The sequence below is a fragment of the Crotalus tigris genome, unplaced genomic scaffold (genome assembly GCF_016545835.1).
Source record: "Crotalus tigris isolate CLP2741 ecotype Arizona unplaced genomic scaffold, ASM1654583v1 scf7180000017628.32516253702:7417878, whole genome shotgun sequence".
NCBI lineage: Eukaryota > Metazoa > Chordata > Lepidosauria > Squamata > Viperidae > Crotalus > Crotalus tigris.
In genome coordinates, this window is record NW_024096523.1 from 1452381 (window position 1) to 1476104 (window position 23724).

The 23724-nt window shown below is 35.7% G+C and overlaps 1 protein-coding gene across 5 annotated transcripts in view; it reads left to right on the top strand.

Moving 5' to 3' along the window:
- The window catches only part of ZNF608 (zinc finger protein 608), a 147346-nt gene that overhangs the window by 3054 nt on the left and 120568 nt on the right, over positions 1-23724 (top strand). For all 5 annotated transcript variants that reach the window (XM_039334173.1, XM_039334170.1, XM_039334174.1 and 2 more), the window contains exon 2: positions 341-1355. In XM_039334173.1, coding sequence (XP_039190107.1) covers positions 501-1355 — 855 coding nt within the window. In that variant the 5' untranslated portion in view covers positions 341-500. The remainder of the gene's footprint in view (positions 1-340; positions 1356-23724) is intronic.

Here is a 23724-nt window from a genome sequence, read left to right on the forward strand (position 1 = left end):
ATGGGTTTTAGAAGAAGTTCCCTCTTTGTACTTAAATGATAAAGAATCGCATTTGATATTTTTGAATTTTGTGGATTTAAATGCTGTAATTTAAGAGTTTGATTATTTTGGGCTTGGGGTTTTTTGTTGGTTCGTTTTTTGGGCACATGGCATTTTAAGAAATGATCGTGGATGATGGGATGCAACTGTAGAAAGGGGCTTATTATCAAAGGCTTTGGTTTTACAGACCTCTCAAAAATTAATATATGGAGTGTCTTTTCTTATGTGCCTCAAATATCAGTTTGACTGTATTCTGATAAGACCCAGCCAAGAAATATTCGACTTTTCCCCTTCCTCACAGGAAAAGGTGGACCTGGACTTCAGGGTATATACCCAGATATACCTGGGGGAGGAAAGCAAGAAGAGTTACACTTTAAAAAGCCCCACGGAGATAAACGAATGTCCCCTCATCTACAAAGGAAAGTTCGTCTGATTTTTACTCAAGAGTTCTCATCTTCAGGATGTCATTGAACACTTCCACTGCTGGCAAAGGTGTGGATCCAAACACAGTTGATACCTACGACAGTGGTGATGACTGGGAAATTGGGGTTGGGAATTTAATAATTGATTTGGATGCAGATTTGGAGAAAGACAGACAAAAGTTTGAGATGAATAATTCCACCAATTCCAAGGATTGTGGGAGTCTTGCTTCTAGTGGAGTTAATCCTACCTCAGCCTTAGCTGATGGCCTAAAATTTTCTTCTGTTCAGCCCCCTGCTTCTCAGGGGAATTCCTCACACAAAGAAACTAGCAAATCAAAAATGAAAAGGAGTAAAACTTCGAAGGATGCTAGTAAATCTCTGCCTTCTGCTGCCTTGTATGGAATTCCTGAAATCAGCAGTGCTGGCAAGAGGCAGGAAGTCCAAGGGCGCCCAAGCGAGGCAGGTGGCATGAATTCAGCACTGGGTCAAAGTATGAGCAGCAGCCCAAATAGCAATAATAGTACCACCAGCATCAATAACAACACTCTTGCCTCTTGTGGGAAAAATAAAGAGGAGAAAACAGGTAAAACACAAGCCAGCAGAGGCTCCAAGCGGGATAAAGATGGAGGGAAATCCAGGAAAGACAGACAACTTGATCTACAGCAAGGACCCTCAAATAACTCTAGCCAAACTGCTCCTGGGCACTTGTATAGTTTTGGGGCCAAGGGAGGTTGTGCTGGGAGCAACATCCCTTTCAATTGTACCTCCTCCACAGCTGGGGATACGAACAAAAGTGCTCCAGATTCAGGGTTAATGGGGAACTCTATTTTGATAAAGAAAGAAGAAGAAGAGGAGGAAAGCCACAGGAGAATAAAAAAGCTGAAAACAGAAAAGGTAGGAGTAATTCAGCATTCATTGTTTGATAAACTTTGAACAACTCTGCTTCTGTTTGTATATTGTCCAGTATTTCTTTGTGATTAATTTTCTCAACCCGCCTACCTATGGCCTGGGGTTATATGTTATCTGACTGGAGTGTTTGGTTTTTAGGAAAAGATATCTAAATTGTCACTTTGATGGGTTTTGCCTTCATTGTGTTTTATCTTACAAGTTGGGAGGTTGTTGTCATTGCTGTTTGGAATGCAGCCTTTTGTGTGCATCCTACATTGAAATCCTGGTGATTTCTATTGGGCGAGGAGGTGTTCTGTCTCTCCAGGTGTCTGAATAAACTTGCACCATCCTTTGATTACAAGGAAGAGCGATTAAACAGGTTCTTAACTCTTTTAGCTCCTTGAATTAGAGAGATAATCTTGGTGTGTGTGGGGGGGAGGGGGTTGTTAGAGAGTTACTGCCTCTTGTACAAAAGCCAAGACGCTCTACATAATTCAGAAACTGCCATAAGGCGTGCTTTGTCAGCAGGCACGCCGTGTGCTTAGAAGCTGTTGGTGCAAGTCCAGTGGGGGAGGGGAACCCACATTGCCCTGAAACCTATGTGTACAACCTTTATCTCCAAATATAGATGAACACTTTGTCCTCTGTCCAGAAGTCTCTTTTCTTCTTATCTACATTCTCAGAGAGTTCCTGGATGTGCACTGCCTATTAGTTGAATAGCTGAAAAATGTGTGTGTTTTTCTTCCTCTTCACTAAAGTCTGAAGAATGTGCTCTGTTAAGGATAAATGGCCTTGCATTGTGAGGGGAAGTGGAAGCTACTGATTTGTCTTGGCTGCTCACTGGGGCAGGGTTTGGAGTAAGCACCAATTGTTCTGTATCCAGAAGACAGAAGGTTTCTTTGTCATCCAGGGAGCTATTGTTAGGTTATAATTAAGACTCAAATTAATTCCACAGGTTGTTTAAACAAAAAACAACCCCCCCTTATTCCCATGCAGAATAATCGCTTGCAACATGATTGTATGCGATCATCTTGACATTATTCCTCTTTACAATTCCCAGCCTAATATCCAAAAGTGAGAAAGTTTTTAGCTGGTTTATTTAGTACACTACACTTTAAAGAACTGTAAAGATGTTTTATTTAAAAGATGTTTGGTGAATTTGCATAATATACTTTAGTAAATATTAGGCTCCTGCAACTCCTCATCAGTAAATTGTTTGCTGCAAAAAATTGTGTGGTTTAAAAGATGAGAGATTATCACCGAGGTAATTAATTTAGAGCACATAAACCTTATTTAATATATAAAGTTTAATCCTCGTTATAATGCCTGAAAACTAGGGCTTTGAATGGTCTGTGTTTCACTCTCTCTTCCTCCTCCCCCTGTTCCCTGCTGCTACCCTCAGCCAGTTGAAAAAAACTAGCTCAGTTTACATCCTAAATTTGGTTTGTCTTCTGGGTTAGTGCAGTGCTTCTCCTTGGTCTGAAAACTATCCTAAAATCCCATGCTTGTTTTTTTTATTAACTTAGTACAGTAGGCATTTGCTTTTGTTGCCAATAGTCTTCAAATTGTAGTTCTCTAATCTGCTTTAACTATCTAGATAAATTGCCCTAATCCAGTCTTCACAATAGTTGTGGTTAAAGAGTCAGAGACATTTGATTGGATTCATTGGATGCCTGGAATGTGGGAGGTGCTGCCCTTTTGTAACCCCCTTAGCCTTTTAATCTTTCAGCCAAATGTTCACATTCAACAATTTTGTTTAGCTGGCAATCTGAACATTTCAGTATCTGAAAGGCTGCTGTCATGGCAACAAGAGATTAGAGAGTAGTGTGGTTTTCTCCAGTTTTTGTGTTCCTTTTCATACCAGTTGCACAGGAAATTATATGAGGAATGAATTCATACACAAGCAAGTACATTTCAGCCAGTGTAATGTAAATGAGGTAATGTGTAAACTAGGAACAAACCAGTCTGGAGTAGCTTTTTGCCAAAAGAACACTTCTCATTTCATTTCTTGTCTGTATAGAATTGGTGGAGCTTGAATTACCAGTAACACCCACTGCTGCTGCCTTATATTGATTTTAATGGCTTCACTTGTTAGAGCCCTGCAGAGCTGCCCATTGTCTCTGAATGGAGGATGTTGGCTTGCTGTCTTAAACATCCTGAGGGTTTTTTTTTTTTTTTTTTACTATTGAGGGAAATTCCTTTTAATCAAGTCATGTGAATGTAAAACTAAGAATATGGCTGTTTTCAAGCAGGATTTAAAAACAAACAAACATCCAAGGACAGCCTTATTGGAAAAAAACAAACCCTGAAAATTAAATTGGCATTTATTGAGAGATAAATTGGTGAAGAGCCCAAAATAAAACCTTTCTTGGCTTCAGCATGGCTCTGGTAACAGTGGGTGACTGAATTACTTTATACACTTAAATCTGAATATCTTTAAACTTATTTCTTTTTTAAAATTAAGCAATCTCTGAACATTTAAACTCTGAGGTTTCTTTCTTGGAATGGAGCTTTTTTTTAACAACAACAACAAAAAGACAGTTAAAGCATAAAAGCTGCTTCCTGATTCCTATTTTTTTATTTATTGCCAGTTTTAAGTTTCTTCTGTTTGTCTGTTGAAGCCATGCAAAAATGTGTTCAGTGGAATCCTTTGGCATCCACTAACTATTTCTTTTAAGTTTGCAAAATGTCAGAGGTTATGTACTTGTTCAACCCTTTTGGTATTTAGCATACCAATTACATGTTTCAGTGAGTAAAACAAAGGAAAAGGTTTGGTTGCCAGGATGTGACAGGAGGGGCTGGAATGTTAAAACTTGCTCCTTTTCAACATTGCCAAATTTTAACTATCAAGTTACAGAAAAATTTAATCAACCTAAGATTTTGTTGCCTGGTGGTTTTTGATATTTTGGCTCCTGTTCTTCTGCGTGTTCATCAGTTTACATGAGAATTTTATATAACTTCACATATAACTTCATATATAATGTTATATTGTATATAATATAACTTAATGCATTTAATTGGGATGTGTATTAATCGGCTGTTCTTTAGAAATAGTAGAGGATGGGCTGTTCACTGTTTTATTAGCCTGCAAAGCAATACTCTGTTGGAATGAGGTTGCTTCTCTGTATTCATGTACATTTATTGTAGTATGAAACGTGTAACTGGTTGTACACATCCTGTGCTTTTTCATGTTTCCTTTAATGTTGTAGGATTGTGGACATTTTGAAAATGTTTTGACTTCATGGGGTTATGGAAGTATATGTTGTTTTTAAATATGCCCATGAATGCTAGGATTTGGGACTCATTTATTCATTGTTGAGTGAGAGAGGGGGCAGAAAGGTCACGGGTTATAGCTAAGAACAAAGTCCATTGTGATTTGACAGCAAACAGTTTTGAAAGCTACATAAGAGATTTAGCTGTTGAAAACACTGATAACTATTTGGTGTTTAACAATGAGCTCAGTTTGGAGTTCTTAATGTTCTATAGGGTTGTCTAGTAGTGTGACCACATTTGGGGGGGGGGAGAGTGGAGGTGAAGAGATCCTGTGTTTAGGCTGAGAAAAGCTTTCTTTGTGAACCTACTGACCCCCTCAGACAAGGTCCATTCTGTATTGAATTCCTCAGTAAGGTTAAAGTAACACTGAAACAGTAGAGAATGGTGAGAAGCATTTATACAGCAAAACGTTTAAAGAGATTTTCTCATTGTGAACAAATGGCAAAAACAAATTGGTTTGACATGAGATAGCATAAAATTTTATTATAAATAACTTCATAAATACCCAGTTGAAAAAAGAAAAAAATGTAAAGCTATACTGAGATTAAGTTTATTCTCTTTATTTTAAGGAGTTTTCCTTAAATTATAGTTTTTTTATTATAGCTATACAAGTACTATTTTTGTAAAGCAGCATTTCATGGTTCAGTAATTGAAAAGAATGTTAAAACTGCCAAGCATAAATATCATATAACCACAGAGGTGTTCAGTAACAACATTCCAAATAAAGTGGAATGTATGCTATGTTACTTCTAATTTCCAGAGTAAAACAGAGATGAATAAACTGATTGGCTGACTTTTGTTTTTAAATTTCAAATGTTTAACTGTAACTTTGTAGATTAATCTTAAATTTCTAAAATAAAAAAAAATCAAGGGATGATATATATTATAGCCAGCCATATTTTTAATGAAAGGTTAGTTTGACACTGAATAATTTAGAGAATACATAATCGACTCCAGCAGGCAACCACAATGAGGGTCAGTTTTTCAAAAGACTCATTACTTAGCAAGTGGTTGAATTATTCCATCAATTTTTTTCCCAGAGGCAAAAAAGAAAAAAAAGGAACTTGGAAGAGAGAGGGAAATCTCCCAAAGGATAAATTTAGTGAGTTAATACCATTTATCAAATTGTATGTGATAAAAGCTGTCCACTTACATTTCCAAGAAATGAACACTTTAAAAATGTTAAGTAAAATCATTGATATATTAGGTGAAAACAGTTTTTTCTAAATGAAGCGCTAAATTTCTTAATTCTTAAGCAGTAAGATTCTTGATTGTTGATCACGCACCTTGGATAAAACATCATCCGGTCTTTGTTTGAAGTCTGTTATTGAAGCTAATGACTGGTCTTGTGCCCCCTTGAGATAAATGACATTATCTCTGAGTAGGCTGACAGGAAACAGGCATGTTAATGGTGAAGCTGCAGGGAGGATCTGCTGTACTTCTGACAAAAGAGTAAAGCATGGACCCCTGGTTGTGATCATTAACAAACAATGCGTTCTTGCTTTTCCTGGCAGGGCTGTGAAAATTGGAAAGCTACTTTATCAACAATTACTTAAACCTTAAAACTACTTGTCCTCATCTCAGTTATAAAGATTGTGATCCTTTTCAGAAAAAGAAAAAAGCTTTAGCATTTAGTAACAGGGATTCTGTTCTGTGTATGAGTTATATTTACTATAGTATCACTGGCTTTAAAATGAAAAAAAAAAAGTGTAATGAATGAACCTTGTTGGGATCAATTCCCACGGGGAACCTATTAAAAGACCACAAAAACAAAGCAATAGAACACTGTTAGTTGTCATCTACAACTTACCTCAAGCCACTGAAACATATTACTAATAAGCTGCAATATTTTACAATGATGCTGCATTTTCTATTCACAGTGCATTATCTGCACTGAATAGCAGATCCATGTTTCAATATTGTCAATCACCCAACCTTAAACAGATCTTCACAAGCATTACAAACAATAGACAATATGGAACATCCCTGATAACAAATCAAATGTCTAATTTGCCCTCACATTTGCGCCAACAGTACATCACAGACCCAAAAACTTTATACACAAGATTAGAGATAAGTTTATATGTTCTTCCTTTAATCTGATATATTCTACTACTGGTATTTGCCGAAAAAAGCCACCATGGATTTTGTGTTGAACAAACAGACCATATTTTTCACAAAATAACAAATTCACACAAGTTTGACATCAACATTCAGAATGAAGATAAAATAATGCTGGCATATTTTAACCCAGGACATTCAAGATCTCAAGGTAACTGTTCTGGAACAGTGAATCTACACCAGCAGGTTTGAATGAGAAATTGCTTAACTCACAAACATCAAAGGTTTCAACTATTTCAGAAAGTCTTAACAAATAATGGCTTTAAAATACACTACCATTTCTAATTGATATGATAATTATAATCTTATTTCACATTTAACTTACATCAGCATTACCACTTTTACATCATCAAGATGAAGTTATGATTTGCTATAGTCTGAAAAAGTACAGTATTACCACACTCCTGATTTTTGGCTACCATATACTAAGATGGCTTGACTTCTACAACACTTCTTAGGAATCTAATTAGCAATATCTTGCATTATTAAATTATTTGAACAATCTAAATTTATAATCTAGTTTAAAACATTTTGAGATAATGTTATGTCTTCCTAGTACTAGTACCAACAGCAGTAAGAATATATGTTTAAAATGTTTATTGAAATGTTGCAAACAACTTGAATTTCATGGAAATTGAAACTTTTAAGGATATACTAATAGTAACCGTATACCACATAAACACTACCTTTTCGTGTCTTTTTACTCATCATCTGGAATCTCCTACTTTACTTTAGCCTTTGGAGAAAGAAATGTTGTTCAGAACACTAACTACTTAAAACTCAATTTAGCCATATATCCTTATATCTGAATTTAAACATTTTGACAGGACAGAATCATGCTTATTTATAGTGCAGTTTATTAGTATTAATTAAAGTATGTATTAAAGACTCTGAATATTCATTGATTGATTTCTTATAGCAACTGTTATGCTAAACCCGTGATATATATGCTAGAAAGGCAACCTCAGCTCTTTTATGACTCAAGGACTTCAACTCCCAGAATTCCTGGGTCAGCATAGCTGACTCAGAAATTCTGGGAGTTGAAGTCCATGAGTCATAAAAGAGCCGAGGTTGCCTACCTCTGCGCTAGATAAAGAAGTAAAGACTTGCAGCTTTCATGGATGACCTCAATAAGCTTTCATGAGACTCCAAGATTCTTATGGTATTTTTTAATATGCAGTATTTTCATAGGAAGCAGTTGTGTCCATACTCAAAATTTGAAGGATTCCTATTTTTACTTAATATGTGCCTATGTCATCTCTGTCTTTCTTGCTTCCGTTCTGGTGCTCCTCCTGGTCAGTTGATCCCACAGCTGTGGAGATCACATCAAAAACCCTGGACAAAGTGACACTGGAAACTCCTGAAAGCTAAGCAGAGGTTGTTTGAGCTCAACTTTGGTTTCACATGACACTTTCTAAGATTTCTCACTGTAAGCAATCGTTAAACCCTTTTCTGTTGCTTTCTCCTTGAATATAACAAATAAGGTGAATTGATCTAATAGTTTTTGATGTAGCTAGTAAAGAAAGATATTGCATATACAGAGACTGAAAATATGTTGAAATTTCTTGCCACTTGTTTTATATCATAAATCATGGAAAGAGAGAAATCAGAAAACAGTGAACAACTGTTTGCATTCATGAGGGACATGAGGTAAAATTAAATTTTGTTCCCAATCAGTGGCTTATTTGTGTATTTGGATAGGTATACTCAAAATGTCAAAATGGATGGACACTTTTAATATATACAAATAATGAGTAATAGGCAGTATGTAATCTCTTGGAAGGAAGAAAAATTCAAAGAAAAAATGACTGTGAGAAGTGCAGGTTTCTCCTTTTTGTTGCTATATAGCAGGGATGTCAAACTGCCAGCCCATGGGCTGGATGCATCATAGCGAAACCGTGTCCACCCCATTTCTGGCAATGGCAAAAAAGTTGTGATACGTGACAACATGTCATGTGACATTACAAGTTTGATATCCCTGCTATATAGAAATGAAAGTTGAGTATGGCAGGAGAATTAAAGAATTTTTAATGTAATGGGAATTTATTACTCCTAGAAAAAATAAAATATATCAAGAATGGATAAGTGTTAAATAAATAGGGATTGTTATGACCAAATTACAACCTGCACCCTGGCAATTAGAAGCTACTTGAGACCACTGTGGAGTGGTGGCACCTATTTGACAGTCCACCCCTTGAGCCTTAGGGATCCAATTAATTTTTAAATGGCACATAGGGAATTTTTTATTCTTCTGAACAATTCTGTTCAGAGCCTGGTAAGCAGTTGGCAGTGGGAGTTAAATTTGAGCACTAGATTTTATTGTCCCTAAGTAGCCTCTTTTGGGGGATTGGTTCAATTGGTATCTTGGTCTACCAGTAGAATATAAAAGGGAATGAATGGCACAATCAAATGGTTATTTGATCTAAAAAGAGAATGTGTCACTAGACCAGGGGTAGGCAACCTTGGCTCTTTTATGACTCGTGGACTTCCAATTCCCAGAATTCCTGAGCCAGCCATACTGGCTCAAGAATTCTGGGAGTTGAAGTCCACGAGTCATAAAAGAGCCAAGTTTGCCTACCCCTGCACTAGACTCAAGATGCTGATGGTTAATGCCAGATCTGATTGCAATAAGACCATCTTCATTCCTTCATGACAATGTTGAATGGGGTAGGAAACGGCTTGGTGAAGGCAACAATGTCACCTTACTGGAGATCTATCTAGCTGGCATCAGGTCCTCCAGGATGCTTAGGGACATGGTTGGGAAAGGAATACAGCTCTGGTCACGTCAGCCTTCACAGATTAACTAGACAGGGAACACTACCAGTGATCTGGGTCCTTCTGGATTCATGGTTTATAGTGTGATATGTTGAGAGGTTCAGGAGGCTGAAGAAGGTGCTACTGTGCCCATGCTGATGCTTTGAAACAACCTTTCAAATGGATATTTGCTATTGTTTTGGACATAATTGACTGAACTTTTATAAATGACATTCATAGATATGAGAATGGTAGAGTAGAAATTAGCTAGAGTGAAATAAGGTCCAGTAGAAATGTGATAATAAGGAAAATAAATAGGATTAATGTGCAAGATAAATATATAAAGAAAGAGTGAAAGAGTTAAGAGAAAAAACAAGAAAATTATGGTTGAGTGACTTGAGCTTCAGAAAGAGAGACGACGAAAGGCGATTATGAAGCATCATATGATGTGATTGAAGCAAGAATGGTTTGTAAGACAGAAGAGTATGGAGATGCACAGTGAATGGTGTAAGCTAAATTTAGCTATATTTCCTTTTGTATATATATAAATGCATTTTATATATTTATATAATATATATATTATATATAAATATATTTATACAATATATAATATTTATTTACCGTATTTTCCGGCGTATATGATGATTTTCTAAACCATGAAAATCTTCTCAAAAGTCGGGGGTCGTCTTATATGCCCAGTCGTCTTATACTCTGGAAAATACCATATTTTCTGGTATATAAGACAACTTTCTAAATGAAAATCTTCCCAAAAGTGGGGATCGTCTTATATGCCAGAAAATGCGATATATAATTTTATATACCTATATTTAAACAATATATATAATTATATATTTTATATCTTTATATATTCTTCTATATATATTCTATAGCTTAAATTTCTTTTGCTCACTTTTTCTGTTTGTACACTTTCTCTAATCTTTCTTATTCAGAAAATTGATAGTATGGTTTATATATACTTAGGTCTATTGTTTATGATCTAAAAAGGCTGAAGGGAATCAGTGATGGCATAAGTGCCACAGCTGCAGTTCGGTGGGCATTCGCAGCCTTTTCCCTTCCCGTGAAAAGAAGTCCAAAGATTCAAAGAAGGAAAGAAGAGCTCCTAATGACTTGAGATGTTCAGCCCATATTCATTATGATCTTCCTGCTAGGTTTTTGCAAAATTATCTTTCTGATAAACAAAATGCCAAACTCTTTACCTAATTTATTTCCAACATTTTATTGTGGGAAAAAGTCTCTTCCACCCCTATGTTGTTAGTAGTACAGTTGATCTTGTTAATACTGTTGTTAGTTACAGCAATTTATTTTGAAGATTCAGTTGTTCACAGGTTAGGTTAACTATTCGAATATAATTGGATTCACTCCCTTCAAACAAGAGCTACTCCTTACAATTTTCTTGCTGTCCAAAAGAAAGAAGGTGACTAAGCATTGCTCCTGATTTAATCACTTTCCCTCTTTCAGATCAGTTTCTGTGATGTGCTTTTTGGTGTATGATTTAAATCTAAAATTTGTACACAACAACCTTTTCAAACAATCATTTTAGAATTATTGTTTCCTCATTATTAATTCAAAAGATAAAGAGATGTGGGTAGAAGCCATGTCTTTGCACATTTTATTAAGAAATCAGTTTAATGATTTCCTGTAAATGAATAGTAACTGGATGAAATCCCATAAGTGAATAGTAACTGGATGCTTTAGAATAAAAGTAACACAATATGATACAGAATTTTATTTATGATAGGAATGTGATAGAAAGCTTGATAAGCCTGCAGTTCATCCATCTTAATGTATTATAAATCAAGTCATATAATGTCCATGTAGATAAGATCAGTTTGTCACCAGAATTATGTTTTTTCCGGATGTGCTAAATAGAAATTAAAGTGATTATTTAAGTAATTAAAGAGGGTGTAGTTTCTTATTCTTCATCAGAAATAAAAATAAAGGTGTACCTTTAGAATAGGTTAAGGTTTTATTTTAAATTGATTTAAATAAAATCAATTTAATTCAGTCAAGAGGAGTCAGTGATTTAAATCATGGTTTCTTTGCTAGTTAAGAATATTCTATACCAGAAGATCACCTCGCTCCCCACAATGAATGGCTGCAAAAACTGATAGAACTAGCAGAGATGGCTAAATTGACTGTTTTGATTAAAGAAAAAAATATAAATACTTTTATTTCTATGTGGAAACCATTTCTGGACTTTATGCTTGAGGTGGAAAAAATGAAACTTTGATTTTGGGCTTTACCGATTAGGTAGATTTGTTGTTATCAAAATGACTAGTTTATATTATTATGTAAAAGTAAAAGGTTGAGGTTTGATGTTAATGTTTTATTCTACTGCACCAAAGAGAGTTGGAAGTTTTTGGACTTGGCTTGGTCTCAGCTTCCCAATTTAAACTACGGTTAAGTCTGTCCATATGTTGTGAAATTAGAAAGTTTTCATCATGTCTTCTGACTGCTAGTTGCTATTCATGGATGAACTCTGTTAGTCATCTGCCTGTTTGTCCTATGTAGTGGCTGTGGCAGTCATTACACTATATGTTGTAGATGACTCTTGTTTTTTCTTCTGGGGCTGCTGGGTTTGGTTTACTTAGGATGCTTTGGGGGGCTTTAATTGGCTAGTGTGCTACAGTTGATTCCACATGGTTGTGAATAGTCTGTTAATTTATGGCATTTTCTTGATATATGACAGTGTTGTTCTTTTTATGGCTTGTGTTGGTTGTGCTATTTTGGCACTTTTTGATAAAGTTGAGTGGATATCCATTTTGTTGGAAGATACTGCATACAATAGAAATCTATTTTTTCTTGACTTCTCTTTTGGAACAACAAAGTGGACAATCTATCTTGTCTTTTCTATAACAGCTCTTTAGTTCTTTAGATTCTTGAAAATAACTATCATGCTTCCCTGCAGTCTCTTTTCCAGAGTGAACATACTCAACACCTCCAGCTGTTACTTAAAAGTTTCAGGGATTACTGTGCTTTGGATAGGCTCCAATTTGCCAATGTTCTTCTTAAATACAGCAGACAGAACTGAATATTGAAGGTGTGATTCAACCAACAAAGAATAAAGTAATGAAGATTTATCTCGGTCTTGACACTATACTTACTTTAAAGCAATCTGGGATTTCATTAGCTTTTTTTTTGCAGCTGCGTCAAACAACTGGCTCATGTTTACCTTGTGATCCGCCCAGACACGTAGATCCTTTTCTTATTTGTTGCTATCACATATTGTTTCAATAAATGAAGAACTTTGCACTTATCCTTGTTGGCTTCTGCCCATTCTTTAAATTAAGATATGTCTGAGTCTTTAGATTGTCTTTAAAGTGTTTGCTATTTCCCCACCCTCATCCTTGTACTATCTACTAATTTAATTATTGTATTTCAACAACTCATTCTATTCATTTAAAATATATATTGAACAGTACAGAGCCAAGAATGTAGCCCTGCCATGCATCACTCAACACCTGTTAGCATGACAAGAACCTATTATTCAACTAACTTGTATCACATCGGATGATAGCATAATCTACCATCACCACCACCCCCATTTTTCTAACTTCTCTGCTGAGATTTTATGTGAAATTTTATAAAATATTTTGCTGAAATCAAAATATGTATTGTCCTTTGCCATTCCCATTGCAAATTCTAGGCCACAAGGAATTTCCTTATTTACCAGTTGAGGAAATATTAGCCTAAATCAGACATGTCAAACTCGTCGCGCAACGCATTGGGTCGGTTTTGCCATTGCTGGCAATGGGGTGGGCACAGCTTCCGGATGATATGTCCAGCCTGCGGGCCGGCAGTTTAACACCCTTGGCCTAAATAGTCATTATTTAAAGGATGACAAAAGTATTTACTTAACTAGGTGCAAGATTGTGTTCTAATGTAAAAGCAAATTAATTGCTAAGGTTTCTATATCTCTATACTTTATCAATAAAACCTTATTAAAGAGAAAATTTTGCTTTTTGTTGCATTGGGCTCCTAAGAGCTTTGCATACCCTTTCTAGTTTCCAAACTTTCACAGTTTTGAATAAATTATTCCAAGGCTAACTACTGCTGGTAAAAGTGGGATTACTACTTCAGTAAAACTCTGAACCCAAAAGTTTAAATGACTTATAGCTGCTCTTCAGATGATTTATTTTTCAGCAAAAAAATGATACATGTTTCTTACAGAAGTGACCCCTTGCTTGAATTGTATCATTCTTAATATGGAATTATAATCGCGACTATCCATCTCATAGTTAACTCATATTTTATGGAAGGTAAAAGATGCTTGATAACTAACTGTGGTGCAATGGTTAAGGTGTTGGGTTGGCTCTGGGGAAATCAGTCCATCCTCAGCCACAGAAGATAACTTTGTGACTTTGGATCAATCATACTCACATTTTAATTATTTTATTATAAATAACACTTTTGTTATTTACAATATAGTATAAATAAATACTTTATTAATAAAATTTATATGCCGCCCAATCCCTAGGGACTCAGGGTGGCGTACAAAATTAAAACAACAAGTATAATAATTAAAAATGAATACATTCACACAGCATGTCCCAGTCGAATCCTGCCCCCCCCGGGGACATCAACCCCAGGCCTTCCGGAACAGGAGAGTTTTAATAGCTTTCTTGAAGGCCGGCAAGGTGGGAGTAGTTCGAATCCCGGGGGGAAGTTAACACAACACAACATACCTAATGCTTTCTCCTCCTCTTATTTTTCCTACAACAACAATCCAGTGAGGTGAGTTGATCAGAAAGTGACTGACCCAAAGTCACCCAACCAGCTTTCATTCCTAAAGGGGGGGGAATAGAACTCACAGGTTCTGGTTTCTAGCCTGGTGCCTTAATTGCTGGATCAAAGTTGCTCTCATTTTGTAGTATGTACTGCATTTGTCTTTGTTTCTGGACTGTTGAAGCTAAGCCAAGGGGTACATTAGAATCATAGGGTTGGAAGACCTTGGAGATCTAGTCTGTGCCTAGAGCAGGGATCCTCATGTCAGACCAATAGTTATTCATCCTGAAAATCCCTAGTGATAGCCCATCTATGACTCCATTGCTTAAGATTTTTCTTTACTCTTTAAAGCTTCCACCTGCCGGTTCTTGTTCTGTCATTAAGAGCTGTAGAGAATAAATCCACATCCTCTTCCCTGTTATGGTCTTCAAGTATTTGTATTTGTAAACTCCTATCATTCTTTAGGTGAAAGATACCCAATTCTTTCAGATGTTCTTTGCAGGATTTAGATTTGACAATCTTTACTATCTTTGTAATACTTCTTTGCACTCTTTCTAGCTCTTCTGCATCTATGCTGTATTGTGGTTACCAGAAATAGATGTGGTATGGCCAGTGCAGTTTAAACAGTGCAGCACAGAGTAGAACTGTATCTCTTTTTGTGATCTTGACTCATTGCCTCTTTGATCACATTTAAAAACCGTATTAACTTTTTGGTTACTGCAGCACACTGTGACCTGTCTACCGGATCTTTTTCACAGGTACTGCTGTCAAGCCACATACCATGTAGCGCAGGGGTGTCAAACTCGCAACATCACATGACATATCGGGACTTTTTTTCCATTGCTGGCAATGGGGTGGGCACGGTTTCAGCATGACGCATCCGGCCCACAGGCCGGCAGTTTGACACCCCTGATCTAGCATATATCTGACTTTTCTTTTCTGAATTGAGAATTCTGCCTTTCTTATCATTAAGTTGCATTTTGTTGGATCGGGCAAAATATTCAAGCTTATCATGATCTTTTTGAAGTTTGGCCCTGTCTTCCTAGGTGTTATCAATTCTCCCAGACTTCTGTCATCTGAATATTTGATGGGTATCCTTTCTATTCCGTCATCTGAGTCATGCATAAAAATGTTGAGTATTGGTCATAGGACAGAATTCAGAGATGTCCCATTCTATACCTTTTATGTTAACATAGAACCTTTAAGAATTATGCGCTGAATACAATTATTCAGTTAACAGTGACTTTTATCTGGTAGAGGGATCATCCGTTCCTGCATTATTCCATTTCATCAGTCAGGAGGCTATGGTTGTGGTCAACTTCATAAAATGCCGCAGTGAAGTCTTAAATCTAAGCCACTATAGTCAAGCATAACCTTAATCTAATCATGACTATTAAATAAGCAATGAAACTGTACGCTGTTAAGTTAGAAGCTTTTTCAGTTTCTTTAAAAAATGTATAATATAACAGCATAATAACAAAACTACGTACAAAGCATTTGAAATTAGTTTGAAAATTTACTATAGCTTCTACAGATAAATATTTAGAAGTGTGTATTTTGCCGTTTCAATAAAAAAGATGCCTCCTTTTAATATGCAAACATATACAGGTAATCTTCACTTAGTGATTACAATTGGGATCAGCAATTCCTTTACTAAGCAACATGGTCATTAAGCAAAACATCACATCATCACCCCAAACTTGCAAGTCACTTCCTGTTCGGTCATTAAGCAAGACAACACAGGTTTGCAACTTGAGAGTTTACTGCTGACTTTTCCATTTACTCTGCTTATCAGAAGCCAGTTGTGAAGTGGGCAAATGGCAATCAGAGGACCGCAGGATGCTGTGTTACTGGTTGTAAAGTTATATTTTTTTTATCATCTTGTAACTTCAAATGGTCACTAAACAGGTCATTTGTTAAGCAAGGTTACTTGTATGATAGAATTGTGTGGATCCTATTCACTCATCAAGGCTCAGGGGAACAAGTTTTCCCTCTGTATTATTTCTACATTGTCATATTTTTCAGTTATATCTTATCAAGAACTCTTCATGCAGCAACTGCTTTGCTGGATTGTCTGTATGCCATTAAACTGATGTAGCAAGTGTTTGTCCTTAATTTCAGGGAACAGAAAGGTTATTGCATAAATAAATAAGCAAACATTTTTTCATTAACTGTTTTGTGATATCAACTATTGATTTTAGAATAAAGTTGTAAAGGCCAATTTCTGTATGCTTTTTTTATAGCTGCAAATGCTAAAATAAGTCTTTCAAGATAAGGCTGAAACACAGGTATCAGTATACAAAATAATAGACACTGATAGTGACATTGAACCAGCCATCGGGAATTTTAGATTTTGAGGAGAGATTCCCCTAAGTAAAAAACACCAGTATGGTTTAGTATAGTTGCTGCTTGTTTAATATTTCTGAATGAATGTACTGATAAAAGTGGAATTGTAAAAGACATGTCTTCCTGTAAATTATCATAATAGCAGCTATATATTTATTCAAATGTAAGAATTCCAGTACTAACTTGAGAATCCCATTAAAAAGCTATGATTGTAGTCCTTATGATGTCAAAGAATACACAACTAGTTCTTGCGTAATTTCCATTTCTAAATGACGTGATCATGAAGTACAAAATCATGTGATTGCATTGCTTAGTGACTGAAACACTGCACCAAATAAGGATTGAGGGTCATTTGAGAACCTCACATAACCATGACTTGTAATTTCTTACTGGCTTCCCATAAGCAAATTCAATGGAGAAGCCAGCAGAAAGTTGCACATCTTGTTGAGGGCAATATCCTGACTTTGTAAACTACTTAATAGGGCTGTAAAGAACTAAGAAACAGCAAACGGTGTGAGTACTGTGGAGTGAGGAAGGCAGGGCAGTACTGTGGTGAATGCGTGTGTGCTGGGAAAGGGTTGCTGCAACACTTCATAATGTGTATAGGCTAAAGAAGGGCTGCTGTTGTATTGTATTACATGAGTTCGGCTGGGGAAGACGGGGGAAAGTGCAGCGTGAGCATGTGCAACAGTGTACAGGATTCCTGTGATTTCATTTGTAGCCAGGTTCTTTGGGAGAAAAAGGGGCAAGAATGACTTGCAACATTGCCTGTTGGATTTGCCACTAGTTTTTCTTGTGAGAAGCTATTAGGGAAGTGTCAGGCCCAAACCCAGAGACAACACTGGTAAATTCAATTGAGTTCAATCCTTTATTTGCTTACACCAGGGGTCTTCAAACTTAGTCCTTTTATGACTTGTGGACTTCAACTCCCAAAATTCTTCAGCCAGGGTGTCTGGCTGAGGAATTCTGCAAATTGAAGTGCACAAGTCATAAAAGGGCCAAGTTTGAAGACTCCTGGCTTACATCTATTGGACAGAATCTTACCAAATTAAAGCTATACTTTCTAACCTACTAGTTATAGAAGAGATTATTGGAGGGATTATTAATGATTGTATAATCAAAAGCAGTTCATTGACACTGCTTGAGCACCTTAAAACTAGTGCAAGAACGTCTAACCACAATATGTCCCAAAAAGTGCTATCCCAAAAGCCAGTTGGACTTTCTTGGGTTTTCCTTGAAAACGTTTTGCTTTTCATCCAAGAAGCTTCTTCAGTTCATCAGAAGCAAAATGTTTTCAAGGAAAAGTCCAGTTGTCTTCTGGAAAAGCACCTTTGGGACAACCATGACCTGTATGACTGAAAATCTCCATGGACTCTAATCACGATAATATCATCAACATTTTCTTTGAAATGAATCTCAAAAACAAATTCTGAAAAATTAACCAGGAAAAAATGAGTGTAAAAGAGAAATTGTAGTATGTATAGTGAGAAAATCAGCATGAATTTATCTGTTTATCAAAGTCACAAGACAAGAACTTAGACAGCTGCAGGAAGCAATACAGAAAAACCCAAACAACTCCAGGTTTCATTTCTGCATTATATATTTTATTTATATTCCTCGCCTGTTTGGCTGAAAAGGACAAGTTAAGTTTTCTAGTATGCTTGTTACAATTTAGTTTCCCTTTGACAAAAAGTATTCTTCAAAATGAGTTGTGAGTAGTGTATAAATAAAATATGCATTGTAGAAAAAAATAAACACCATATCATTGTTTGACATTAATATCTGAGAGGTGTCGGTGTAGATATTGGGGTATGAGTGTCTATATATGTACATGCCCAGCAAATATATGATATTGGGGAGGGGAAAATGAAGATATGATTCTCCCCTCCCCTCCTCTCTTCATTAGGTTGATTTTGGCTTTTGTTTAACCATGTGAAGCCTATTTACATTGTAGTATAATTTCCATATTTCTGCCTCAAAATTACAAAAATTACAAGTGCCACAAAAAAGATTTCAGATTGAGAATTTACAAATGAGATTTAACTCATTCTGAAATCTTGAAACAAAATTCTTGATGTTTGCTTCAGACTTAGAATACAATAACCTTTTTGAGTTTCAATTTTTTTTATTTCTTTTTTATGTTATGTTTGAATGTGTGTATACCTGTACAAATACATATCAGCAGAACAGTATTTCAGTGAAGCCAACTGCATGGCTTTTATTCTCTTAGGTATGAATAAATCCATGAACAGGACATATTTTTAACTATGATTTATTCATAGTTAAGTACCATTGCATTCAGAGGTTTTCAGGAGTTATATTCTATTTTAGCTACCTTTGAAGATTGTCTGAAAAATGTAATTGGAAAAAATATGTAACTAGATGCATAAGACCTGGAAGTTCACTCAGAGCCCTACTAGCTCCCAGATTTTTTTCCAGATTCAATTCAATGTGTCACTTTTATTTTATAAAATCCTAAACAGTTTATAAGAGTATAGTATATCAACAGTATTGAAAAAAACCATTTTTAATTATTTTTTATTCAAACACCTCTCTTGTTTAAAAGTTTAATTGCATCTTCTGTTTTATCATGAACCACTTGTTGAACTTTCATACTTAGAAAACACAATGTTTTAAATTTTGATACACGTACGTGTCTGTGTATACAAATATAAAAATCTGCTTTCTGTAATAAATAAAATGTATTAATTTGATGTGTTTTTGTGTACATAATGAACATAATTTAAATATAAATTGAAATTTAGTTCTTTAAAGTTCTTGACCTGCTGACAAGAACTAGGGCCATAAGATATGAATAATGAATTTTTATCTTCAGATTGACAACACAAGTCTATTTTGGGGTAAGTGCAATTACTGCCAAATGTGTGCATAAGTTTAATGCCATGGATACATTGTTTAAATACATGTGAGAAGTTGAACACACATTTAATTTCACTGGTGATTGCAACAGAACCACTATCTATGCAGTTATGCATGCTATGGATAACTGGAAAGATCCTTCAAAAGAGCTGCAGCAAGCTTTTCAGAGGATTCAATTGCTTAAAGCTTCAAATGGATGCTTTATTTGTGAAACCTTGTGAAGCACCTTTTTCAAAGGCTTTGTGCTGTGCCCAACTTTGCAGTATTATCAGTTTTCACTATCACTTCTGAACTGTATATTTCTGCCCCTTGAGTGACAGTAATAAGAGAAATATATTTATAGAGATGTTTAAGCCTGTTCTTTATGAGTGCAAGGCTTTAAAGCTAAACATTTTAGCTGTGTGTAGGTATTCGTTCAGTAATTTTAGGAAGCTGATACTTAAGTTTTGGAATTGGTTCATGTTAACCAGGAAGCAGATGGCATTGCGCCACAAAAGTATAATTTTACTTAAAAGAACTTTAAAGATTTTGATGTTTTTCTTCTTTTTTTCTTATTTCCCTGATGGCTTCTTTTTATTGAAGGGTAACTTGAGGAGATCTGGTAGCAATTTTATTGCCTTCCCAAGACAGCTTCAAGTAAAAGCATGGTTTTGGTTGCTAGTCAATTTTATACCAGTCAGCTTGATTCTGGTTTTTATCATTTTGCAACAGACTATTAAAAGTAGGTTTGCAATTTTCTTGAAGAATCTAATTCTGTTTTTATATTTCTGTAACAGCAAAAGACTGAACTTCAACTGATCATAATATTGGCTTCTTTTTTCATCCTCTTGATTAAATAAAGTATCTGCCTTGAAAGACCCATTTCCCAAGACATTTTTGAGTATCACCAATGTCACTAGTAGATCACAGTATATTGCTTAATTTTGCACTGCTACATTCTTCTTATTAGGTATTGATTTTATCTCAAATTGTTGTTAACGGTAAGCTTTATTTAGGAACAATTTTCTTTTGATTTGTTCCAGTCCTTTATGAGGGAAGCTTTTTCTTCTTCCTAAAAAAATTAGATTTCTTTATGGTTTGTTTTTAATTGTTCTTTCCACAAATTTGGAGAGGGAATGAGCAAAGAAAGGGAGAGGAAATTAGGTTGCTATGGAGACTGTAATGTTGTATGTTACTGTTTGATCTTCAGTTGTCAAAACTTACACATTGCCTCAAAAACATACTGCTGCCAACAGCATTTTAACATTTTAACAATGAATACACCAGTTGATTGTTGATGTTTTGTATAAATAAATATTTTTTCCTTATAATTTATCTTTCTAGAAAATGAATAGTCAGAGTCAGTTGGAGAGGATAAGGTTAATTCTTTCCAAAACCATTTTCTTTCAATTAAAAAAAGGTGCATTCCATAAAGGTTTTGTATGCATGTAGACTTAAAGCTACAGTGCCTATGTCTCTTATTGGATTCCAATTCATTATTATTTAACATTTATCCAGGATTAAATGGCAAGATATCTGTCAAGGTATATAAACCAAAATCAAGCCATGGTTTCAGATCTTAATCATTGGTTCCATTTTGGACTATGCCCTGAAGTACAATATACCTCAGCATTATGCAGAAAACCACCCAACAAATGATGTAAATTGGTATTTAATTTCTACAGTGTATAGTGTGGGAAGTCAGCTCCCCAGAGAAGGAAATATTAAAAGGGCAGAAAAATATATTTCCTCAAAAAGGATTTTAAAAGCAGAAGCCAACCCTGCCCCCAAGTCTCTCTGTCCCAAGCAAAAGCCAGCCCTATACAAATGCAGATGTAAAACCATCAGAAAGGCCCCAGCTAGGAGATCAAGAAGACAAATACCTAAAATCTGCATACCCCACCTGAGATGGGACATAATAGGACTAACCCATCACCATCAAGAATACCAGAGAGGCACACTTAGACTCAGATCAGAATACGTGACACAGGAAATAGCCTCCAAGTTCATGCCACAGGAACAGGAAACTATTCCAAACAAAAGGCTTTCAGAGGGTATAAAAACCTACTACCCATGTGCTCAGCCCTTCTTTTCTCTGGTTTTTCCTGCAAGAACCATCTTTCTGGCTCTTCAATAAACTGCAACCTTCTTTCTATGTTGCCATGTTGTTTATTTATCCCCGGCTTGGATGAACCAGGATGAAGACTTTTCTTTTCAACAATAGTATATGGAAGTCTTGTCAAATTTTTCTGACTTAAGTATAATTGAACAAGACCAGTAGATTTTTTTAGATTTGCATTCATCTTCCTTTCATGATAGAAAATAATTGTTTTATCTTTAACAGCAGAAGCAACTCTTAAGAATATTAAACACTTTTGTGGACATTCTGTTTTTTTAAAATGAGGATATGGTAAACAAGGTGTCAAACATTTATCTTTTGTCCTCCAATTTTCCCCACAAAACAATCCTGTGAGATAAGTTGGGTTGAGAGATAACCTAGCTCAAAGTAACCCAGCCAGTTTTACATTCCTAAGATAGGACTGGACCTCACAATTTCTTGGTTTCTAGGCCAACATCTTATCCATTTAGCCAAACTGACTCTTGTTGTTTATTCTTTTGATCCTAATAACTTGATATTTATATAGATATACAGATACATTTAACAACCACATTTAGACTAAGAATTCTGTCACTGAACTGTGCAGCAATTAAGCAAGACAATATGTTGTCAGAAGCAGGCTGTGAGGAACATAAATGGCGATCACATGTCTGCAGGACTCTGAGGTGGTCATAAATGTCTGCCAGTTGAGAAATGCCTGAATCCCGATCATGTGACTGCAGGGTCATTGTGATGGTCATAAGTATGAGGGCTCATCATAAGTTACCTTTTCAGTGCTAGCATAACTTCAAATACTTGCTAAACAGGGTAATTGTTAAGGGAGGACTACCTGTATATGACCTTTTCCAATGCTGAAATATTCTCAGATCTCATTGAAAGACCTTTGTATACTATCCTTGTTCTTTTTTTATATATATTTTCAATGCTGAGGGACAATCTCTAATGAACACTGCAGAAAAGATATGGGCACCCATATTCCTTTTGCAACACAAACACACATGCAGACACAAAACACACATATAGACACCCTACAGCTTGTAGTAGTGAGGAAGTTTAAGTTTTCACTCCATTTTGATGAGAACTCATCACATACCACTTGTATTCTGTCAGCCCTTTGAGATTGGTCAGGTCAGGAATTGGACACCATAAGAATCACTGGGCACTCAGATTTATTGTTAAAAGATATAAGTTTTATTGTTAAAACGTATATAGACAGATTCCTTCTTTGTGTGCTTTACCTAAGAGAAGAGAATCAAGGCATGGCAAACTTAAGTTTCTTTCCTCCTTTCTGGAGCTAAGTTGGTGTTTAGATAACAGCTGTTGAATTCATTCTTCAAAGTCACCTCTGTACCACACATACTGAGAGCGCTATTCACATTCCCAGCATCATTCAGCTGGGAAAATGAGAAATGCAAGTGGCTGGAATGATATAATTGACATGATAGATATGGGAGGGATGATGTTCAGGAAGCATCTGTGTACATCTTTTCAGTAATATACTTTTGCATTTGCCATCTTGTGTTTTAATTTTGTAACCTCAAACCACATCTACAATCCTGCCAAGAAAATTATATGAATGTTGTCACCAGGAGTCAAGCTTATCTCAAGGGCATACATATAAACAAAAGCTTTCGATAGTGCTTTAAAATTTTGCTAATTTTTATTCTTGAAAAGCAAGTTGAAGGAAATAGATAAGAACATTATTTTGCATATATAAATTTGCTGTTTTTAAAGAAATCTTATTTTTTACTTTTGATTTTTTTCATTTTTTTTTCTGTGATTATACAAATAAGTTGTGGAAATGGGATGACGTGACTTTGCCTGGGTTTGGAAGCTAGTTAGTGCTCAGATGTGGAATGCCATATATGTAAGCAAATTGGGAAGTAAACATAAAATCATTCTAGATCAGGGGTTCTCAATGTTGGCAACTTTAAGACTTGTGGACTCAACTCAAGTCCACAAATCTTAAATTTACCAACGTTGAGGACTCCTGATCTAGAAGGCAGTGGCAAAACCACTTCCATACTGTTGCCAATAACATATTTTAGCTTACTATTTCTGTAATACCCCGGATGTTCTCATAGGAGAGCATTTTTGTTGACTAGACACTATGTCAGGGGTAGACAACCTTGGCTCTCTTATGACTCGTGGACTTCA